The 23,249-nt window shown below is 40.9% G+C and overlaps 2 protein-coding genes across 9 annotated transcripts in view; one reads left to right on the top strand and one right to left on the bottom strand.

Annotated features, from left to right (window-relative positions):
* Positions 1-14,243, bottom strand: part of arid4b (AT-rich interaction domain 4B) — a 64,117-nt gene extending 49,874 nt beyond the window's left edge. For all 3 annotated transcript variants that reach the window (XM_061837943.1, XM_061837944.1, XM_061837945.1), the window contains exons 1-2: positions 14,036-14,243; positions 12,140-12,188 (exon numbers count right to left, since the gene is read on the bottom strand). In XM_061837943.1, the coding sequence (XP_061693927.1) occupies positions 12,140-12,145 (6 nt within the window). In that variant the 5' untranslated portion in view covers positions 12,146-12,188; positions 14,036-14,243. The remainder of the gene's footprint in view (positions 1-12,139; positions 12,189-14,035) is intronic.
* A 333-nt stretch (positions 14,244-14,576) lies between these two features.
* The window catches only part of ggps1 (geranylgeranyl diphosphate synthase 1), a 47,288-nt gene continuing 38,615 nt past the window's right edge, over positions 14,577-23,249 (top strand). For 4 of the 6 annotated variants that reach the window (XR_009797422.1, XM_061836973.1, XM_061836974.1 and 1 more), the window contains exons 1-2: positions 16,389-16,498; positions 16,600-16,743. Coding sequence is in view for 4 of the 6 variants with exons in the window: in XM_061836973.1 (XP_061692957.1) it covers positions 16,454-16,498; positions 16,600-16,743 (189 nt within the window). In the remaining 2 variants the exon portion in view is untranslated. Of the gene's footprint in view, positions 14,886-16,191; positions 16,287-16,388; positions 16,499-16,599; positions 16,744-23,249 lie in introns of those variants that run through there. The other 2 variants (XM_061836972.1, XM_061836975.1) reach the window with 2 other exon arrangements.

Raw genomic sequence — 23,249 nt, 5'->3', positions numbered from 1 at the left:
ATTAATCAGCGCACACCTGCACCTTGTCCCAGCTGATGCCTCCCAGTGTATATATGTATATATATTGTCCTCTGCCAGATCGTCGTTCTTGATGCCTCGTTCCCGCACTCCCGTTTGCCTGACTTCTGCTCTCTGTTTACCGACCCACGCCTGTCCACTGACCACTCTCGTAAGCCTGCTGTACTATTACTTTTGCTTGTTTGGACTGTCTGCCTGATCCCTGACCTTGGACCGAATAAAGGTTTCCTCTGTACTGTCTGCTTGTCTCTGGAGTCACGCATTTGGGTCCACCCTCGATCCCCATTCATGACAGATATCAAGTTACCCTTGTGGAAAAAGCGCCCAACCACAGTTTTGGGTTTCAGGAGTGCTGGATTTCAAAATACCTGTAAATGCTGAATCAAAACACAAATGTTTAACTAACAGATGAGAGATTAATTTAAATAATGTATTGAATGGACGCTTCTCACTGTTGTACTTTAAATGAGGACTTTGTTCAAAATTCCTCCATACAATTAACCCTCCAATGTGAAGTAATATTACTATTGCGTATATTTTGGACATTAATTGGAAAAAAAAATTTGAAACTAAACATTTTTGAAATTGGAGCAAAATCTGGATATTTGCCAGCTTTCACAGCCAAACCCAGAAGAAACATCGTTGACCCCGCCCCTGAACTCGCCAGTGCTTAGCATTACAGATCATTTGTTCTAGCTAGCTTTGTTCTATGCCGACGTGTTGTGCAACAAAAGCGAGAAAACTCACCCAAATTTCTCCTTCCCAGGGATGAGAATGGCCAATTTTGGAAAAACACTGAAAGTCTGTCGATGGGGAGGGTGAGCTTCCTCTTGGATATTTTTTTGCTCCTATTGGAACACAGACTGCACAGCACTTTGCCGGGAATCTCCACTTTTTGTATGTGTTCGGTTAGACATGTTAATACCGTTTTCAGTCCTATCTGCACGGTTACACTTTTTTCAAGCCATGCCCGTCTGAAACAGTTTTTGATTCCAGCATCCTTGTCAATTGCCCTCGCTCGATCTTCATCCTTTTTTTCTAACACTTTCGCCATCGTAAAACTTTGAACACACCGTCGCTAAGTCCCGCGCGCCATTACTTGGCTAACAAGTTACACTGCAATTTCTGAGAACCGAGTACATGTACATGGCAATGGTGAAACTCGATTAACCACTAACACAATTGGATCGTTATACTGTATAACTCTGTTATCCAATGAGTAATCTGCAGTTTTAATGTTTGTCGCAAAATGCAAATATTTACACTACCGAGCAAGTTAGAACGGCATAAGATAGTCGTGCTTGTGCTAGCACTAAGCTGAACTTGCAGCTCGGAGCCCACCACCGAGAGGCATGCGCACGATACCCCCCGATGAAATTTTATCAACGGATTTGCACTTATCTCGAGAATGGTCATTTTGGTCTAAAAAAGTCAGAAATCCACTGACCGGTGGAAAATTCTCATCCGTGCCTTCCTTAACCTCCCATGGGGTCAACCTGACAGGATAAAGCTGTGGCTGTCACAGTTGAGGCTCGTTCATCAGCAGGGAAATTTGCACGCATTTAATCATTACTAGTTGTTAGCCGCTTAGTTATAGCCTTTCGTGCTGGTACTGTATGAACAACATACTTTATGAGGGGGCACGGTGGCGCAGCTGTTCAATCCCAGACCTCCATGTGTGGAGTTTGCATGTTCTCCCCGTGTCTGCATGTGTGTAACCTGCCTCCTGCCTGTTGACAGCTGGGATAGGCCCCAGCACTCCTGCAACCATCGTGCGGCTAACAAAATGGTTGGATGGATATATACGTGTAAGAACACAACACTTCCCGGTTACGATTTACGGCGATGCGCACGTCCAAACCCTCCTGGCCCCTCCTCCCAGCATCCACGCTGCTGGTCCATCGCGAGAAGCTGGCTGCTTGAAAAGTACAACTTGGGGTAAAAAAGTCTGGCCACGCCTGCTGTATATTTTCTACATCTAAACCAACTCCTCAGAAAAGCATCAAATCTCCGCAGTCCATATATTGGGACTGTTATTGTTCGTCGTCAGCGCCACGCCCCTCCCAACAGGTCACCAGTCAGTCGCAGGGCAGATATCGACAGCATTACTGAACGGGAATCGATCCCACACTGCCAGCACCAAAGGCAGGCGTGTGTAACACCACTCCATCAGTGACTTGGATTCACTGTGCGCCGAACGGAGTGGTACATTGGAAAAATCAAACATAACAGAAAAGTCCTTGTTTTTATTCCTATTCCCCCTGTTCACTGAAACTACTAAAGTATTATGGTCGAACAGCCTCAGCAATTCTCACTCATTTCAGTCTCTCAGTTGCTGTCAATGTCATTTTCATATCGCGTTACCCCTGAAGTTGTCCTGTTCTCCTCCCGTAGCACTCCAGATTTTTAATCCATATATTGGTAGAAGGGTGATGAAGATGGACTTGCCAGGCAAAATGGCAAGAGGAAGACAAAAGAGAAGGTTGATGGACGTTGTGAGGTAAGACATGAGGGCTGTTGGTGGAGGAAGATGCAGGAGATAGGCTAACGTGGAAAAAGATGATGCGGTGTGGCCACCCCTAACTGGACCAAAAACTGAAAGGCAAAGAAGTGAGCATAGGTTCTTTCACACTACCACATGTGTTTGAAATCCACTGGAAGAGATTTTCAAGTGGCCACTTTTTGTGAAAGATTTTTAGTTAAATGAAAAAAATATATATTTTGCGTTCATGAAGGTTGTGCAGCACCCCGCTTTCAGGCCACCAAAAACGAGAGCAGTCTACTTCTACGGCCAATTGTGGTAGAGTCTTCTTCTATGCCCACTTAAAAATAAGTTTCCTTCTCCACATTTGAACCCTCAGCGCATGCCCAAATATGAGTGCACTGTGAGGAACTCCCGTGTTTGAACCATTTTATTTGAAATAGTTTTTGTTTTACTTTTAAATTCATAGCTGCGAGCAAAAAAAAACACATTTTAACCGCCTTGGAAAACAGGCTGCAGGGTTCACGGCACCTGAAAAAAGTAGCAGTTTGTCATCCGGAAAAAAGGGTAGATAAACATTTGTATTGTACCCGATCTTTGCATTGGTAGTTAGAAGGAGACTGGCAATGGCTGGGAGTAAAACCAATGCCTTTTGCACCAAAACCAGTAGCATGTAGCATTACATTGCCAGTGCCTTACAAGGCTGGTTGAAAGAATTGTCTTACATGAAAAGATTTTCATTAGATAAAAAGAATCATTGGACTAAAATCAACATTTCAAAATTCGTGTAAATAACTGCAATATTTTGATTGAAATAACTTTCAGAAGCTTGAATTTTTGCACCATTTTATTATGCTACACTATTGATGCTTTTACAGTCAGCAGAATAAAGAGAACATGTAAGAGGCTGGCAGGAGGAAAGAATTAGACTCTCCTCTAATTCTAGCATATAAAATAATCCTGCTGTGAATTACCTCTTTGTGCAAAGCAAACCTAGTGACCGGTGTTTCAGCAAATGTTGCATGGCACACGTGACTTCTTTGGTATGCATACACGAACTGCGTATACGAGAAAGGAATATTCTGTGCTTTCAGCACAGCCTTGTGGTGCTCATTCGGAATTCATAGAACCATACTCACATACGTAACTTTCATTATTGAAACTTCTGCCATTTACAGTGGGTACGGAAAGTTTTCAGGCCCCCTTAAATTTTTCACTCTGTTATATTGCTGCCATTCGTTAAAATGATTTGAATTTTCCCATTAATGGACACACAGCAAACCATATTGACAGGAAAAAAAAGGAATTGTTTGATTTCTTGCTGATTTATTAAAATAGGAACTCAAATGTCACACAGCCTAAAGTATTGAAATCCTTTGCTGTGACAGACATATGTCACGCAGGTGCTGTCCATTTCTTCTGATCATCTGTTGAATGCTTCTACACTTTGATTGGAGTCCAGCTGTTTTTGATTGTACAGGTTGGACTTGATTACGAAAGCAACACCCTTGTACTATTGTACTATATAAGACCTTACAGCTCACAGTGCATCTCAGCGCAAATGAGGATCATGGGATCAAAACAACTGCCTGAAGAGACATAATGGTGGAAAGGCACAGAACTGGCCAAGGCTACAAAAAAAAAAAAAAGATTCTGCTGCACCCAAGTTTCCTAAGAGCACAGTGGGCTCCATAATCCCTAAATAGAAGATGTTTTGGACAATCAAAACCCTTCCTAGATCTCGTCATTTGGCCCAACTGAGCAATCGGGGGAGAAGAGCCTTGGTGAGAGTGGTAAAGAAGAACCCAAAGATCACTGGCTGAGCTTCAGAGGGGCAATCAGTTGATAGGCAAGAAATTCTAGAAAGTCAAGCATCACTGCAGCTCTCCAGCAGCCGAGGCTTTATGGAAGATTGGCCTAACGAAAGCCTCTCCACAGTGCAAGCCACATGAAAGCCAGCACTGAGTTTATTAAAAAACATTGGAATGATTTCAAGATGGTGAAAAACAAGACTCTTTGGTCAAGATAAAAAATGTTGGCCTTAATTCCAAGTGGCATGTGTGGAGAAATAGTCTTGTCACCTCATCTCTTCACCTACACATCACCTGTCCAATACAGTCTCAACATTGAAGCATGGTGGTGGCAGCATCATGCTTGGGGGTGTTTTTTAGCTGCAGGGACAGGATGAATGCAGCCAACTACAGAGATATCCTGCACGAAAACCTTCTCCAAAGTGCTCAGAGCCTCAGACTGGGCTGAAGGTTAAGCTTCAAATAAGACAATAACCACATAAATAAAATACTGAAAAAAAACTGCTTCAGGACAACTCTGTGACTGGTCTTGAATGCCCAGCAAGAGTCCTGATGTAAACACAACTGAGAATCCCTGGAAAGACCTGATAATGGTTGCCGACCAATATTCAACGTTCAACCTGACAGAAGTGGAGAGGATCTGCAAGGACGCATGGCAGAAAATCCCCAAATATAGGTGTGAAAAGCGTGTTTCATCATTCCCCAAAGACATTGGGCTCTGGCATCCTGACGCAATCAAGAGAGAGCCAGACATCTGTTTCGGTACTCCAATGCGAAGTGGATAAGTGAGCTCACTTTGTCTTCTTCCTCAAAGCTGCCACGAATTGCCAACAGAGTCCTGTTAAAACTTTCAACAGGATTTCTACGTGGATGGCGAAGTGTCATCCTTGATTTCTTTATCGTTACAAGATCTGACAGCAGATTCAAAATGGTGGCCTTGATTACAATGTAAGCATTCAGGTATGCCATAGTGTACAAACAAGGAAATTATTTCATAGTGCTTTGTCCACAGTTTTCTCCTTTTGGTCAGGATAGTACTGCAACAGCATACTCTGTGAACTGTTCACAAGTATGTTCTTTATGCCACGGCCATCTGGGTCCAAGGATAGGTAGTCCATGCACACTCACCCCAGTGGCCATGTGGTCTTAATATTGACAAGAGGCTTAGTCCCTTCTGCCCTCGCCTTGCACTGAAGGCAACTTTCACATCTCCTGATTTTATCTTCAGCATCTAAACACTTCCGTGGCCAGTAAAATCGTGAATGTACTAAAGTCAATGCCCTCTTGTACCCCATGGACATGTGTCCCATGGAGCCTGACCAGTGTCATGTCTCTGTATTTCTTTGGGAAAACGATCTGAAAGGTAGGCTGATACTCATTCAAGACTTCGTCATACAGTGTCAGCTGGTCTTGAACTCTGAGCAATAACTGGACCTCCCTCTCTTCTTTTTGCCTTAGGCGGTAAGTGAGGTTTTTTCCTGCTCGAACAATTTGTATTACCATATTTTACACACAACGTTTTTGCTCTTCATGTCTTTTGCTATCAGTAATGCCTTCAGTTGAATGGTGACTGTAGTGACGCTTCTCCCAACTGTCCTTTGTTTAACAGTTGATTGATCAAGTTGGTCTTCTAACTGTGACCACCTCGCTTTGTTCCCACAGAAACTCTGTTACGTCTTCTTAACTTGGCTCAGTTATTTTCTTGATTCTTCCGCTTCTGAACTATACATTCAGTGGTGTTGAAATCTTTCGCTCTATTACCATTTATTTTTGGATGCTCTCCTGTCCTCTTCAGTACGCATTTGATGCAACTATTCCGCAAAGTGATGAGATAATTAATTTTTTTGTTCCAGCTGTAAGACTAGGTTGAAGTCCCAGCAGCCACGGATGAACTGCTTTAGTTAGTGTCTGACAGCATTGAACTGTTTTACACTATGTGTTTTCACAGCAGTGTAAAGGACATTATGGAGCCTCTGAAGACGATCAAATACCTTCTCCCAAAAATTCTGATTAGCATTCAAGAACCTTGCAAATACCTCCTCACATCCTCAACAAATACATATGCAGAGTCAAACAACTGCATGTAATGTATAGGATGCGCTGAAATACCAAGCTGCCATAACACATCTGAAACTGGTGGAAGCAGATTAGTGTTTTTCTGTTTAACATCAATAGACAGACTGTCATCATTAGACATTAACTCAGCATGTGTAGAGCATGTCTCATAATCTGCCTCTCCAGGGCAATTGTGTTTTACCAGAGAATGTCTTTCCATTTGGAGTCACTGGGGTGACTTTTGATTACATGTTCCACCACAACATATTATTTTCAGAGGGTTTGTTACTTTATTACTCAGTTAGGTTTGTTAGGATGCAAATTAGTTTTGTCGTTCTTCTTTATTGTAACAGATTAATTTAAATTGGATGTCATGGTAGTTGTTGGGAGTAAACCCCTCCCATGTTCAGATTTTTTTTTCTTTCTTCTACTAAATAGAAGAAGCGAAGTGCTATTGAGTAAGTGGGCATCTTTATCAGAGTCACTACTGTTGCTGGAGTCAGTTGAGGACATGCAGAAGCCACCTGGGGTTTGATCAGTAGATGACATATGTGTTGGAACAAGTACTACCTGCCACTTTGCACATGGGTTCTTCACATTTGCAACTTGCAACTGGCTCCCAACTTGAATTCAATTATGACAATTTCTCCATCTAATTGGGCCATATTTCTCATGGGAATCAATTATTTCCTGATCTGCATCATGATTTGTAGCACCAAAGACAATACCAGCTTGTCATAACAGTGGACCATTGTATTCAACTTAAAGTCAAAGGTAATATGAAATGATAATTAGGAATATTTAAGTGGCGGCTCATTGGATCAGCTGGAAAAGCGTTGGCCTCATAGTTTTGAGGTCCCGTGTTCAATCCCATACCCGCCTGTGAGGAGTTTGCATGTTCTCCCCGTGCCTGCATGGGTTTTCTACGGGCAATCCGGTTTCCTCCCACTTCCCAAAAAACATGCAACATTAATTGGACACTCTAAAATGCCCCTAGGTGTGATTGTGAGTGTGATTGTTGTCTGTCTCATGTTCCCTGTAATTGGCTGGCAACCAGTTTAGGGTGTACCCCACCTCCTGCCTGTTGACAGCTGGGATAGGCTTCAGCACTCCCGCGACCCTACTAAGGATAACCAGCTAAGAAAATGGATGGATGAATATTTAAGTAAATGAGATTTTGTGTATGTGTGTGTCTGGTCAAAACACACAGCTTTAACATGTTACTAACCTGTTCAACCTCCCTCCTGGCTGGCTCACCATACAAAGGAATGACGTAACACCAGTGTATAACACTTCAACATTGTAATCAGGTTCAACTCAAGGAGCGAGGGATGGGGTAGTTATAGGTTGGGTTTTTTCCCCCGACAACAACAAAAAAAATCACTCAATTCAAAATTTGAATTCTAATTATTTAATATGAACAACCTTAAATTGTCCCTTCATTTTATCACTATCACATTTCAATGTTCGTTTGTTTTGTCAGTGTGTAATGGGAGTCCTACCTGGGTAGACTGTATATCTGTGTTGCATGTTTTTTCTCTGCATTTAGAGTTTATCTTAGTCCAGATTAGAATATCTAGGAAGATGGTGAAGATGTGGATGAAGTTTTAGAATTCTCTTAGCCTGCCTTGTATCAAACAGGGTCTCGGGGTGGAATCAACACCGTCTCCAGAATGTAGATTAAGCATTCTAAAAAATGATCTGCCATATCATCATAAAAACTAATTAGCAATCAGTCATCTGTTACTGTGCAGCATTATACTTACCATTTCTCTTGACTTAGCTGTAACTTCAAATATTGATACACAAAAGTAATGACAAACTATTCAGACATCATAGTATGAACAGTATTTATAGTAGTATAAATGTTACACACGTTTTAGACATCTTTTCTCTATTCAATAATGTTTTTCTCCATCAATCTTTTTCCCCATTCACTTCACATTGAAAAGATTTTTTTCCTCTATTACCTACTGTGAATAGGAATTTAAATACAATCATACAATGAACATTCAGGAAACAAATATACAAATCAGCAATATCAGCCCATACTAAGAATATTTTAACCTTTCTCCAGGAAACAAATTGTCTAGAAATGGCACAGTAAAGGTTTCTAGGCCTTGTTTGGAAAATATGCAATCAAATACTGAAAAGTCACTATTTTCAACTACCAGAACATTATTGTACGTTCATCACTTACTCCGATTGGTTTTATAGAACAAGGAACCTTTTTAAACAAAGTGCTATCATACCTCTAAACAAAGTATGTCCACTCCACTTTTACTATTATTAGCATTGCTAATATGTACACTCACCGGTGTCCTTGATTGTGTAGAATAAATCAAAAGCAATCCAACAGTCAGAATGTCTTGAAACTCTCTGACAGCAACTTTACCCATATTTTAAACAAAAATTATCAACAACTCAAATGGCTCGGAGGAAAGTCATTCTTTTTTTTGGGGGTGGGGGGCTCAATCTTTACCCGTGACGCACTTCCTGTATGTTTGTCACTGAATCCCATGTCATATGCTCGCGCAAACTTGACAACTTTTTTACGGATTTATTGACGATGGGCTCCAAGAAATTGATGGCCACGATCATCATGGTGCTGCCATGTGGCCTCATGCCACTGCTGTTTGACTTGAGAGGTTCGAAGAGGAGGTTGAACCTGAAGTTGAGGAAATTGTTTTGTTGGGAAAGGCTAAAGACATTGATGAGTTGGTTCACCACGAGGATCTTGCGTTAACTCGGAGAAAGTGTTAACTAGTCGGGCGTTCGCTCACTTCGATGACGTTTGCCTTGCGCATTTCTGCAAGATTATTAAAAGCTGTTGAAAACAAACTTCCTTGGATTCGTACTTCAGGAAACATTGAAAGTTAATGTTAATGTTTGTTTTGAATTTATAGTTTATGAAATTTATTAATTTGAGTGGAATTAAGTTGTGAGGATGCCTCTGGCTCTGAAGACGCCACGATGCCTTTTTGCCCGCCGCGCACTCGACACGAAAGGTAAATGAACATAATTTTGTATTATTCTTTACGTTATTTACACTTATTTTATTATTTATTATTTTATTTACATTTATTTTTTACACTTATTTTTGGTCGGGGATCTTGGAACGGATTAGGTTATTCACATTTAAAATGCATTTCTACTTACGAAGGTTTTGCCTTATGAAACGACTTCTGGAACGGATTAATTTCGTAAATTGAGGCACCACTGTATCTCACCATCCCAATTCAGACATTACTAATCAGGAACTCAGACATTTAAATGAAAATACTGTATATTAATCTGGAGATAATGGTAAATAAACCCAGAGCTGTACTTTTTTACAGGGATTACACATACATGGGAAATTATTTTATAGCAGTGTTGTAATATATTGTATAAACAACACAATATTTTCTTTGGCTGACAATGCAGGAGTGATTCAATAACTCTCAATGAATACATTAAAAAATGTTAATACATTAGAAGCATTAGGCAGGGCAACCATTTACAAAACATGGCATGAGTGTCAAAGAAACAAATTTGACTATGACCAAGTCAATAAAATATATCAATGAGCTACCCGAAATGTTTTTTTTCCTTCTTGATGAAAATGTTCAAATATGACTTAAAGGCAACTACTTGTTAGGCTCATGATAAGTACATGAATAGCTTGTCTCTTTCAAGTTTATGGGGATTAAAATACAGAGGAAAAGATTTTACAACTGTTAAAGAAAAAGAAAATTACGCCTGTGACATTAAATCAAACTTGGCAGTTACAACCAATATTGTGCACATCACAAGAGATGTCAGCACTTCTCCCAGGACCTCAGTTTAGCAAGTATCAGAGGAATAAACGCTTATGCAATGCACCTGACTCAGCTGCTATGGTATGTCTTTGTGTGAATGGTTAGCGATAGGCTGCCTAAATACCAATGGGAAAAGCATTTGCATTCCTATGTTGTTTCAGTAGTAGTATGCTTCAGATTAATGAGATGATGCTAATCAACAGCAACTTCCAACTACTGTGTCATGCAGACAACATCATCATCCAAAGTTAGGCAAAGGAGTGCTCTTTTTCATTAAATTCTGAAAAGTAGTTCAACAAAGTGCTGCTTGATTAGAATACACTATTTTTCTGCCGATTAACAGTCAAATGGGAATTACGCGCCATGGCCAAATGTACTGTGATACATATTACTTATATGCAAAAAGTCCAGTAGAGCATGTTTTATAGTCTTGTAGTTAAAAACAAGCAAACAAAAAAACTTTAGGAAGAGAGGTACACCAGGACAAAAGAATGAAAAAAAAAATGTGTGCCAAATTTTCTCTGCAACATTACCTTTACGTCAACATAACACTATTAAATGGTGTTGGAATGCTGTTACGCACAAAATAATCACATTTAAAAATGTCAAAGCATGAGGCATCCGTATAAAATCCAAGATGAAGTATTGTATAATCCTTACCCGTCTTCCAACTAGCCAAATCTCTGTTGTGTCTAATCCACAATGGCCAAATACTGTCTTGGCATACATGCTACAGTGTGCGTGTATATGCACGTGTGTGCATGTTGCATCACAGCTCACTCCAAAGAATGCCTCCCTAACAACAATGCAAAGCCTGCTACTATGGCGTATAACGACGATAATAAAATCACCTTGTTCATAGATGACTTCATTTCTAAAAACTGTTTTCCTCGATGCAACACTCATGTAGGTTTTCAATAAGCATATCACTACAATAGTATCACTTCAGAAAGCAATAATGTATCATTGGTAAACAACTGATGCGTTCCTTTAATCAATAATGTATTTCCCCCTTTATGTTTGAAAATCACCAACAATGACATTTTCAAAAATTCACAAGCGACAACAAACAAAAACTTAACCCTTGAACATAGGACAAAAACTGGGTGGTGTTCATGTTCTTTTCGTATCGGTGTGGATGACTGAGCATATCTTATTATTCACATTAACATTTTACATTACAATGTTGGTTGATGTAATTTTACAGTTGTCACAGTTAATAATAAAAAAAATTAAATGCATGACGGACAGTACGAGTGACATGATATTTAACACCTTTCCTCTTCTGTCATCAAAAGTGTTTAAAAAGCGCTGTATTGTTTTCAACACATTCATAATAACCTTGTTAACTTTTATGAAAGTTAATGTTGTTTGTAATTTATCACATTGACAGTTAGTGGCATTAATTTGGGACGCAGGCTTTGAAAAACAGTTTCACGTGGTCAAGTCTTACTGCACACACGGAAATTCTGACTAATTGTGGAAGTGATGATACTCTGCTCTGTGACAACTGCTAAGGTCCCCGAGAGCAAAACATAGAACCCCCTCTGCCCTCCCCCCTCCCACCCCCAAGCTCAGCTCATCACTCTGACATCCCTTTGCGTGACTGCATATGTTTGTTCTGGTTCTGTGTGTGCTGTGCAACAAATATACACAGCAGTACAAATGATTCCCCCCCTCCCATTTTGGGGTTAAATACAGTATGTATAGCCATCCATCCACCCCCTGTATCCGTAATCCTCATTAGGGGGAAAGCTGAAGCCTAGTCAGGCTGACTTTAGGTACAAGCCAGGAGCAGGGCAGGTGCAACATCACAGAATAGGTATACGGTTTGACTTTAGTGATACCACTGTAACAACTTGACTAGATAATCTGTGACAGTCCTGTAGTTATTATCGAGAGAAAAAAGGCCCACGGTGATCAAATAACACTCTAGTGAAAGACACATGCGAGAAAAAGCGAGAAGTGCATACCTTCATCTCCCTACGAATCCTCGAGGTGACCAGTGTGGCGGATTTGAGGCTGAAAGAGATTTCAAACGACATTAGGCATGACAACTTCAGCGAGTTTTACGATGACATCAGTATTTCTCCAGCTTGGAGAAAACCTGGGCAGCGTACAAACATCCCAGCACCATCTCATATGTAAGGTTTTTTTTTTCCTCTTCAGTTTGGCTCCAAACACAAAAGTGGCAACTGGTAGGACACAAACATTGCCCCCCCCCCCCCCCACACACACACACACACGCACACCGACAACAATACTGTGTATCGGTGTTGCAACGTAAGCCATGGCAGCCTGATCACTCTCGTTTTCGAGTCGCCTAAAGCCGTTTATGTAATGACCCGTATGTTTGTCTGTGTGTTGCAGTCTATCAGTCAGTTCGCCTTGTGGGAGCGAAGGGCACACGTAGCCAAACTAATGGTCTGCACAAATGTAATAACAATGTAGTACTGTAGTTTGAGTCAAACACACACACTCACACACGGTGGGGGCAGCGTGCATTCTGCACCGCACCGACACAACCCAACACTAGAGCAGCGGATGACGCCATTTCTGTAGCTGACAGTCGGATACAACCACAGCGTTTCATTCGGACGTTCTACGCAAGCAGCGCATCAAAATCCACTCGCACGTATCGGAGCCATTAAACCCCCAACATGAAGAATATCGCTTTTTAAATGAATACCTCTCCGTGACGTTTCGCGTTTCCTTTTTCCGCCGACTCGGCGAGAGTGCACTCGCTCGCTCGCGAAAATACAGCCGTAATAACATTCGTTTGTCATCGAACACAACATTTACAGACGTGTCATGTGTGTATGTGGTTATGGGGGTGGGGACGCTCAAGGCGTCAAGTTGGTCAAAGTGTGAGCGGCCAGGCGTCCAATTAAAAAGTCACTTTCGCGGAATGAGCTCTTTACAAGCGACATGTCTGCACACTCGCCGCTGACAAAGGAACAAGCGCGACAAACGGTTCGCAACAAGGTCAGCCTCACGGTTGGTGACTTGTCATCGTAGCAGCACATACTACACGCTAATAACACCGTAATAACAATGTCGTATTGTTAGAAGAGGAGCCAGGGCGCCGTGTTTGTCAAGTGGACACTAGGAATACGGAATCATCCGCCCCACACAAACAGCTCCGACTACCCGATACAAGTGACCGATTGACCGGCCAGCACGCTCAACCGGATCCTCGAATGTCTCCAAAGCACATCGTAAAACAGACGAACATTTGGAAATAATAATAACTAAATAATGATAATAAATACCACCAAGGACACGTCTAAATGGAAAAAAAGGTGAAAGGGGCACGGTTGGTCAAGCGAACGAGTTATTTTCTCTTTTCTTATACAAGGTGCTTCATTCTGTCCGGACTCAGTAAGAACTGGTTTGCAGTGTAATTGACAATCAGCCACGACCAAGAGGCCGTTTAATCATTGCATCGACGCCAAGCTTCGCCCACAGTGTTGTTGTGTAAAATCACTTTGACGCCTATGAGGCTGTGCTCGACGACGAGGATTCCTCCGCTCAACACCACGAACGCTGCTACCCCCCACCTCCCTTCTCTCAAGCAGCGTTGGAACTATTCAACCCCGGAGGAAGCGTTTCACTTGCCTCGGTTGCTGGTAGGTTGTTGTTTACCGCATAACTTTGCGATCGAGCTGACCCGAGTTTTTTTTTTTCAGCCATAAGCCTGGCCGATTCATTCATTCCCTTCAAGATAGTAAATTGTGCAAAACGACACAATCGCATTGCTAGTGAACAAGTTGGCGAACGCGCAGTCTGGCCGATTAGAAAGCAGGGCAGCGAGCTCGTCCAAGATGTTCAAAATAGCGATGGCTTTTGTCGAACAACAGCAGTCTTACCTGCGGTGCCAAGTTGAGAAACGCGTCCGTTTTTCGACGAAAGCGTGCTAGTAATCCATAGGAACATTTAAGTAGCGACTCCGGGAGGTTGGAACGTCGCTCTTCGGCCGCAGGTTGATGTTGAGCACGGGTCGATAAAGTCGTTTTCACAGAGCTCTGCTGTTTGCCTTGTTGAGAAGAAGCTTCTCCAGCTTGCCTCTTGCTCAGATCCTTTCCCACTCCGCCTTCTGAGTATGATTGACGTGCACTTTGGCTCCGCCCTATCACTTGTACGTAATCCAATTGGATAATGACGCCATAGGAAACGCCTTACTTTTCAACGATTGGTTTGTAATGGAGGAAAATGATAGCCAAGGCAAGCCGTACGTAACCTCCTGGTTACTTTTCAGAAGACAGGAAAATAAGAAAAACTACAACCCCCAGTTTTATAATACTCTTTTAGGGGTGCGTTTGTTTTAGTTCTCTTCTGTCCCGATTTCTGTCCATACCTAATCAAGTACAAGCAGGAAGTAGCCATCGGGCAATGTTGTTGTACACACTATAACACACACTGAGCTCGACGAGCATATAAATGTACCTCGCCCAAGCGTTTTCATTCTGACAGGAGACATTGCTACCAATTCCAGGAACTGGCATAACATAGCCTATGTATTGGCAAGTAAAACTGGCTTACTAAACTGAAATAGCCTACAGAATTTAGCAATTTTGTCGTTTGTATTCTTTTATACCAAAGTTTTGCTGAAACAAATACGTTGACGCAACGCTCTTTTAGCATGCTTTTAGCATAAATCAACTAGCCGCGTGGCTAACAGGGGCGGCCAGACACCATTCTGAAACGGAGACAACCAAGGTAGGTAGAGCCGAAGACAATTTGATTTCATTTCGTGCATTTCAATTTGCGTTGATTACTTTTCAGCGACAAAAAACGCTGAGTATAAGGCGTACAAAATTATTCGTCTATATGAATTTTCAGTCGGAAATGTGTTCCTGCAGGACTTTGTGTGCTTCTGAATGATCAAGGGTTCTGATCAATACACGGACTCATTTTTATAAGAATTACTTTTCAATCCATCTTGTCGGTCTCTAATTAACATTTATACATGCACACAATGTTTATTATATTGGCGGATTTTTAATCATGGCCTTAGATTTGGGCGATTTTTATCATCCGCTGATGATGAGTGCATACTATCAAATAGAATGACAACTATTAAGAATTATTTCGTTTGGTATATTTTTAAAAGGCTTTTTTGTAAAGTTGTGGTTTAAAATGTTTTATCAATTATTCCAGTGATTACCACACTGTGCCGGGGTACATTAGTGTGCCGTGGGAAGTTATCCAATTTTATGTAATTGCTAAAAAAAAAAAAAAGCTATGTTATATATATATATATATATATATATATATATATATATATATATAAAACTATAACGTATCTTTTTTCATCTATTTATGCCAGTGAGGCACAATGACAGACAGTACAAAAACATCCTCTTCTATTAGATGGCAGGAAGTACATACAGTAATTAATAGATCCATTTTTGGGGACATTTACTTTTGTTGGTGTGCCGTGGGATTTTTCCAATTGTAATATATGTGCCTTGGCTCTATAAAGGTTGGAAATGACTGAATTATTCCATGCGATTAAACAACTGTGGTATTGTACAGCTTTTCTTCATGCAGCCTTTGTAATTGACCCAACCATCCAGTCATGTGATGAGTTACTACTATCCATTCATTGCAATCGTTCGACATATTCTCCCATTCACAAACATCTCTTTTAAAATGCTGCATGTTGAAGCAGTATTTTAAGAGATGTTTCTCACAAAAATGACTGAATGAATAAAGCTCTTGTTGAAGTTAATTTAAAGTGTTCTCTGAGTGTAAATATTAATTTATAACAAAAATGTTCATCACTTGACCACTTTTTTTTTTTGCTTTTGAACCAAGCTATATTAAAAATGTATCATTGTTAAAGGTGCTGTGTACCATGATTTAAAAAAATAAAATATTGGATGTGTAATTACACTATAAAGACTTAAATATGATCTACAAGAGTACTTTTGTATAATTGTTTGGGTTAATGTGAATTCAAAATGTTTTTTTCATTTTTTGTCCCATTTTCATGTGTTTCTGTTTTTCCCTTTACAAAAAGAGTTCAAATAAGTTTTGAAGCGATGGACGGTGAGCCAGAAGCAGCCTCTGAGCGAATTCTCCTGGAGCCATACAAGTACTTGTTGCAACTTCCAGGTGAGTTCCGGTCCAACTTTAAATGATACCACCATCACTGTGTATTAGAACCTTATAATTTATAAACTGAGCACTGGAACATCCTGTTCAGTTATAGAAATTCTGCACAAAATTATTCCTTCGAACATTGATTTTTGGAGAATCCTGCTGTGACCACCTACCAGTTAATGTTTTATTCGAAGTCCTCAGCGCATGCAATTAGGATGATTGGGGTAATGTACAACACATACTATAAATACAAGTACAGACTTTAAGATTTACACCACCCACATTATTTTTTTGTCTGCTTTTCTTTTATTTTCTTATTTCACAGATTATGAATTGCCCTTTGGGCATCGTATCAAATAATCAAGTAGTTGATCCACTTTTCATCATCATCTCCTCAGGAAAACAAGTGAGGACAAAACTTGCCCAAGCATTCAACCACTGGCTTAATGTACCAGAGGACAAATTACAGGTGAGAAATTGAAAAACAATTCTACAGTAATTGCCCAATGGGCTTTTTATACAGTCATAAATTATCCATAACCATAAAATGAACACAGTACTGTACATATTATTTTTCTTTGTCTTCAATTCTGGTGAATGAATATATAGCAACTACAGCATAAAACTAATCGTGATTTATAGATGTTAGTGTACATAAAGAGTTCCATCAAGGTGAAAAACATACTGTTTTTTTTTTTTTTTTTTTAAACAATGGTGGACAACTGTTTAACACATCGGCCTCACAATCATGAGGTCTTTAGTTTGAGTCCAGCCTCACAGTGTGGAGTTTGCATATTCTCCCCGTGCCTGTATCTGTTATCTGCTGGTACTCTGTTTTTTTTCCCCCTACATTCCAAAAACATGCATGGTTGTCGTGGGCATGGCCAAGCCACTGCCATAGGTGGTTTTTCCTGTGAGGGGCATGGCCAAACCACTGTCCTGGGTTCTACCACCTCTGATAGCTGTTACATTTTGGACACTAATTGACCAAGCACTTAGGTGGTGAATGTCTCATCGTCATTTGCCAGTTCGTTGCGTATGCTTTACTGTATCCTGGGATACTCTGCTACTGTGCGCAAGTTCGCATCTTTAGTGTAGAGCATTGCTTTGTCACAGCGAGCCTGTGCCTGCTTAGTTTGACCAAGTCTTTGCCATGTTTCTAAGTTTGCCTGGAAGTCATCGGACCTTGTGCACATATTTGGATCTTGCTTGTTGCTTAGTGTTTTTGTGCTTCCACGTGTTTTGGACTGCCTTTTCGTGTTTGATCTCCTCCTGGAATAAAACCACTCTTAATATCATGCCCCTTCCTCGGAGTCCTGCATTTGGGCCCACCCCCTTCCCGCTTTCTGATGACACATGGTAGGCTCATTTAAGACTCTTACATTGTCCGTAGGTGTGAATGTGGGTAAAAAAGTTGTTCATATGTGCCCTGTAAATGGATGGCAACTAGTTAAGAGTGTATATTGCCTCTTTTGTGGAGTCCGCTGAAATGGACGCCAGCACACCGGTGATCCTAATGAGGATAATGGGTTGGTGAATGGATGTTTTTAGACTTAGTCATTCTTTATTTTATCATTTATTATTATTTTATTCTTTGTTCTTAACATCTCTAAAAGTTGAATGGGACATAGTAACAATAGAAAAAATAAAGTCCTAGGGTGACCGTTATGAACCACTGAGTTAAGATACTTACTAAAGTAGAATTTTTATTATTATTTTTTTTTTTAACCATTAGCATCTGTAATGCCAGTAGTACAAAAGTCCACCATTTGCTCACTCCCGTAGACTCAGGCGGATACACATAGTATTTACATACTGGATGTGTTAGTGATGATGAGCAGCAATGCATTGCTGTTGCACAATTAAGAAACAGTAAATTATATTTGGTCATAAACCTTATCTCAGCGATAATCTAGAGTGCAAGCCTTCTGTTTACATAAGAGGTATTTCTTTAGAACGATTAGCAGTTGTTTGAGACAGCACTGAACCTGGAAAAGAATATACTGTACAACTCGGACTCGTTACTTCGTGCTGAGCATGATATGTTAAACTGATAAAATAAGAGGTTAGATTGGCAGTCAAGTGCTGAGCATCCCACAAACATCCGGCAAAGTCAGATTTGTTCCATCCTTGACTCATTGGGTATTGCTCAGAGGCAGTGTAATGTTTGTTATTTTTTGTTTATTCATTTGACAACTGCAGCAACAAGGTTGCTGGATTAGGAGCCAAAATGTCAATATTTGGGATTATTTTCTTAAACATGACACAGGCTACCAGCTAAAGAATTAAAGCTGTGTGAGGTCCTAATAAGCAGCTGACTGACATTATGGGTACAAATTAGTCCTGTAACAACAGGGCTTGAGACTGTGACCACATTGGCCGCATATGCAACCTTTTTTTTTTTTTTTCTATCTTCTACAATTTAAAAAAATGCATCTTGTCACACTTGGGTGAGTGCATATTTTGATGGTTGAAGTACCCTTTTTTTCCAGTTGCAATCTCCTCCTGCACTGTATCCATTGTTGTTATGAATTCAATTTAAGTTCAAAGTGACCTGGTGCAATATGATTGGCTGCCTGTTTCAACATAATTGAGTGCTTTCTCCAGATAGGACACATGTTATCATCCACAGCATCATTACATATGCTGTACACGTCCTACATATGTCTATCGCAGGCAGGCCAGTGTGCAGTTGTGTCTTGCCGTTGGCCACCAAGTATCCGCATCGGACTTGGATCACTATTCATTCATTTTGAATGACAAGCGTGACCTGTGCAGAACGGTGGAGTGACTGGTTAGCATGTCATCCTCACGGTTCTTAGGACCAGGGTAATATCCCCCCTTCCTGTGTGGAGTTTGTATTTTCTTCCCGTGCCTACATCTGTTTTCTCTGGGCACCCTGGTTTCCTCCCACATCCCAAAAACATGCATTCATTCATTCATTGGTGACTCTAAATTGCTCCTAGGTGTAATTGTGAGTGAGTGGTTGGTTGTTTCAATGTTCCCTGTGACTGGGTGGCAACCAGTTCAAGGTGTACCCAGCCCCCTGCCCAAAGATATGTGAGATAGCCTCCAGCACTTGACCCTTGGAAGAATGAGTGGCTCAGAAAATGGATGAATGGAAGAGTGATCTGTCAACAGTTTTACACTGCCGGTGAACAAACTAGTTAGCTCGGAATTGCCTCATAAAGTCATGTATGCCTGTAAACGTCTGCCAAAAACTCATTCAAAGCTTTTCTTTTTACACAGTATCATCAGCTGTTGTTTTCAAGTCTTGTCAAATATGATCGTTTCAAAATTTTGTGTGTGTGTGTGTGTGTGTGTGTGTGTGTGTGTGTGTGTGTGTGTGTTGTGATAAAAGGGGGGCTACACCGCTAACCACAAAGATTTCCTGCTTAATTTGTCTCATTTTCATTTCACTCATTTAACAAAGAGTGAGGTGTAATGGTTAGCTCGAAATGTACCTATCTACACTTAGAAAAAAAAAAAAAGTAACCTTCACCTTCCCAACTCTGTTTGTAACATTGACGTATCAAGATATTGTATTTGCAAAGATGCAGTGAAGAAAATAAGTATTTAACACTCTCATTTGAAAAATATACGAGTGTACTCAGTCATGCTCGCAGATAAAGTTGTGGGTGTGATTACAGATGAATTCTCAAGACCTTAAAATAACTTACTGGATTAATATAACATAACCGTAAATTAAAAATAAAATAAACAATTGCATATCTAAAATATTTCAATCTCAGAAATTATCATTTTCAACTGATACTAGTAGAACATGATGTAAAACGATATTTAAAATTTTTCATTTATAAAAATTCTTGATCTGACAAACTATCTGAAGAAAAGTTAAATGCATTGGCCTGTCAAGGAATAAACATGAACGGTCTGTACCTGCAATGTTTTGAAAATGCTGAAAATTTAGTTCAACATAATCTGTGTTAGCGGCAACAAGCTAGCAATACATTGTAACAAAATTACTGTCGGCAATCATGATGTATTGTTGTGGGAGGAGAGCACGCATCGCGGGACAGATGTAAATAGGAGGCCGGCTTGCCAGAACGCACCTTTATGTGCTTGACGTATTGGCCACACCTGAATCAAGCGATGAGGTGGATGATTTTTTTGGGGGGGGTCACGCCATCACACTGCCTTGCAATCGATGCATTGAGCACCCCTGGTGTTACTGAATTTCCCTTGACGGGGCTCATGATGTTGATGACTTTTGATGTAAATGGGCTCACAGTACGTGAAGCAGCTCTGAACCTGCGCTTTTGAGCTAACTTCCGAACATGCTCAGTACGGTTAACTTGCATTTCCTGTTTACGAGTGAATACTGGTTGTTTTGGAGCAGGCTTGTTGAGTTAACCTTTATAAAAAACACAAATTAATGTCCAGACAACACAAAATAAGCAACGTTTTGCAATATCTATTTTTTTTTCTACTCGTAACAAATGTTTCATGCTCGACTATGCAGATTTGTGAGCACATGTCAAATGTGAGTGACTGATTTGAACACCCTGCTATTTTGCATGTTCTCCCACTTAGAAATCATGGAGGGATCTGAAATTTTCATCATAGGTGCATGTCGACTGTGAGAGAGAATCTAAAAAGAAAAATACAGAAGTCACAATGTATTTTTGTACGATTTATTTGTGTGACACAGCTGCAAATAAGTATTTGAACACCTGTCAGCTAGAATTCTGATCCTCAAAGACCTGTTAGTCCGCCTTTCCTTGCCTTGTCCACCTCCACTCCATATATTATCCCAAATCAGATGCACCTATGTGAGGTCGTTAGCTGCATAAAGACACTTGCCCATCCCATACAATCAGTGAGACTCAAACTTGTAACATGGCCAAAGACACCAGAGACAAAATTGTACAACTCCACATGGCTGGAAAGGGCTATGGAAAATTGCCAAGCAGCTTGGTGTGGAAAAAAAAAAGGTCCACTGGAGCAATCATTAGAAAATGGAAGAAGCTAAAAACATGACTGTCAATCTCAATCGGAGTGGAGCCTGTTGGAGGATGCTTTTTCCTCCGCATGTTCGTTTAATTTCGGGTAGTGAGAATGTTGGTTATCCAAATACAGGCTGGAGACGATCAACAGTTTCTTCGAAGCTTTTACTTACAGAATATTCTGGGCACAAATGAGTGACAGACAATGGCTGTAGCAGATCACAAGTGCAAAGATACAGAGGACTTGCAGCATTCTTATACTATCAGAAGGATCTGCATCACAAAAGTATGAAAGGAAAATAAACAGCATCACAAGAGAATCGCATCATAAAATATCTGCATCATAATGACTAAACCAAATCTATCTGGTAATAACATTCCTACATCCTAGTCTCGAGTAAACATTTCAGCAAGATTCACTTAATGCTAACTGATGAGTTGGCATGCTTCAAACATGAGTTATACAGTCATGACTAAATATGAGCAGAAGACACACTGCAATCCCCCTTTCGGACTCAAAAGAGTCCGACACCTTAAATAAAGGTACCAGCAGCGTCATCGTCCGGGAGGGGCTGGTGCATTGGGCCTGAAGGGGGAGCAATTCATCCATTCTCAATGGCGGCAGTAATCAATTGCTGACACAGGGATCTTTTCCTCTGGGATGAGTCGAGCTGGGGCGCAGTCGGCTTCTTCAGGACCTTGGGGTTATACTACCTGGTCCCAGGTAGATTCACCGATATTATTCTGCCCGTGTACTGTGAAATCAACCCTTGTAGAATGATCTCATCAATGGGTGCCAGTCAGCACTGGAGATGCCGTTTTCTAGTTGTCATCAAGTGGAGGGATCGCTGAGCCTGAGGTGGACCTGGCGCGTCTTGTAGATGATGTGGAACCACGTGTCCCCCTTTCTTTCAAGACTTACTGCTGTGGCTGTCTGCTCAGTAACTTGGAAGGGACCTGTCCACCTAAGTTCAAACCATTGTCGTTTAATCACTTTTAACCACACAGATTCACAAATGTTCCTATTGAGGGGACTGTCTGCTAGTCTTTGTCAAATGGGAGAAATTGAACTGTTAGTTGCCTTGGGCCTGCAACTTCACCCACAACCAGTGGGGCTATGCGTGTGGATGAAGCCAAAGCCCCAGCTATGTTTTCCTCAATGTTCCTGTTCATGCGCTCAACCCGACCCCGCGACCGTGGATGACACACAGCACCAAAATGACATTTCGAACCCAATGTTTTTTCTACAGCCTGGAGATGTTGTTCCATTGTCTGATCTAATTTTCCTTGGGAACCCGCCCGTTGGAATGTAACGATTAACCAAATGTTTTACCACGACGCTCGCTGTTTCAAATTTGCAGGGATATGCTTCTGGCCATCCTGAAAAGGAATCTACTATAACTAGCAAATACCGGTAACCTGACTCAGTTTTAATCTTGTCAGTAAAATACACTGAAATCACCTGACCAGGAGCGTCCACGTCCGGATCGTGTACTCCCTGCGGTGGTTTTGTTGTCGGCATACTGTTATACCTACTGCAAACGCTGCAGTCCTGCAGTTCACCTTTAACAATTTGTCTCATAAAAGGATGCCACCAGGAGTGGAGCCGTCTCAATGTTTCATCCACACCTACATGGTATGTTCCATGGGCTTCAGAAATTAGATTTTTCAATTGTGTCTGAGATGGAATGCATTTACTTTCTTTTCGCCATATGCCATCCTCATCTTTGACACCATCTTTCAAAATCCACACTCTTTTCTTCTGGACTTGCCTTTTCCTGCCACAACCTAACTGTTTCTACTGTCACCACCTGTTGATTGTCACATTCAGACTCACTTACATTTAGTTGGCGTGTTGGTCGGTACCCTGCAACCTTTTTTGCTGCTTGATCTGCTGATTCGTTTCCTGCTGATACAAAATCATTAGTTCGAGAGTGAGCTTTGCATTTTATTACTGCTACCGTTGTTGGGAGCAGTAAGTCATCTCGCAATTTGAGAATGTCATCCT

The sequence above is a fragment of the Syngnathoides biaculeatus genome, chromosome 12, assembly GCF_019802595.1.
Source record: "Syngnathoides biaculeatus isolate LvHL_M chromosome 12, ASM1980259v1, whole genome shotgun sequence".
Classification (NCBI taxonomy): Eukaryota; Metazoa; Chordata; class Actinopteri; order Syngnathiformes; family Syngnathidae; genus Syngnathoides; species Syngnathoides biaculeatus.
Note: the sequence above shows the minus strand (reverse complement) of the source record. Positions and strands in the feature narration are given on the sequence as shown.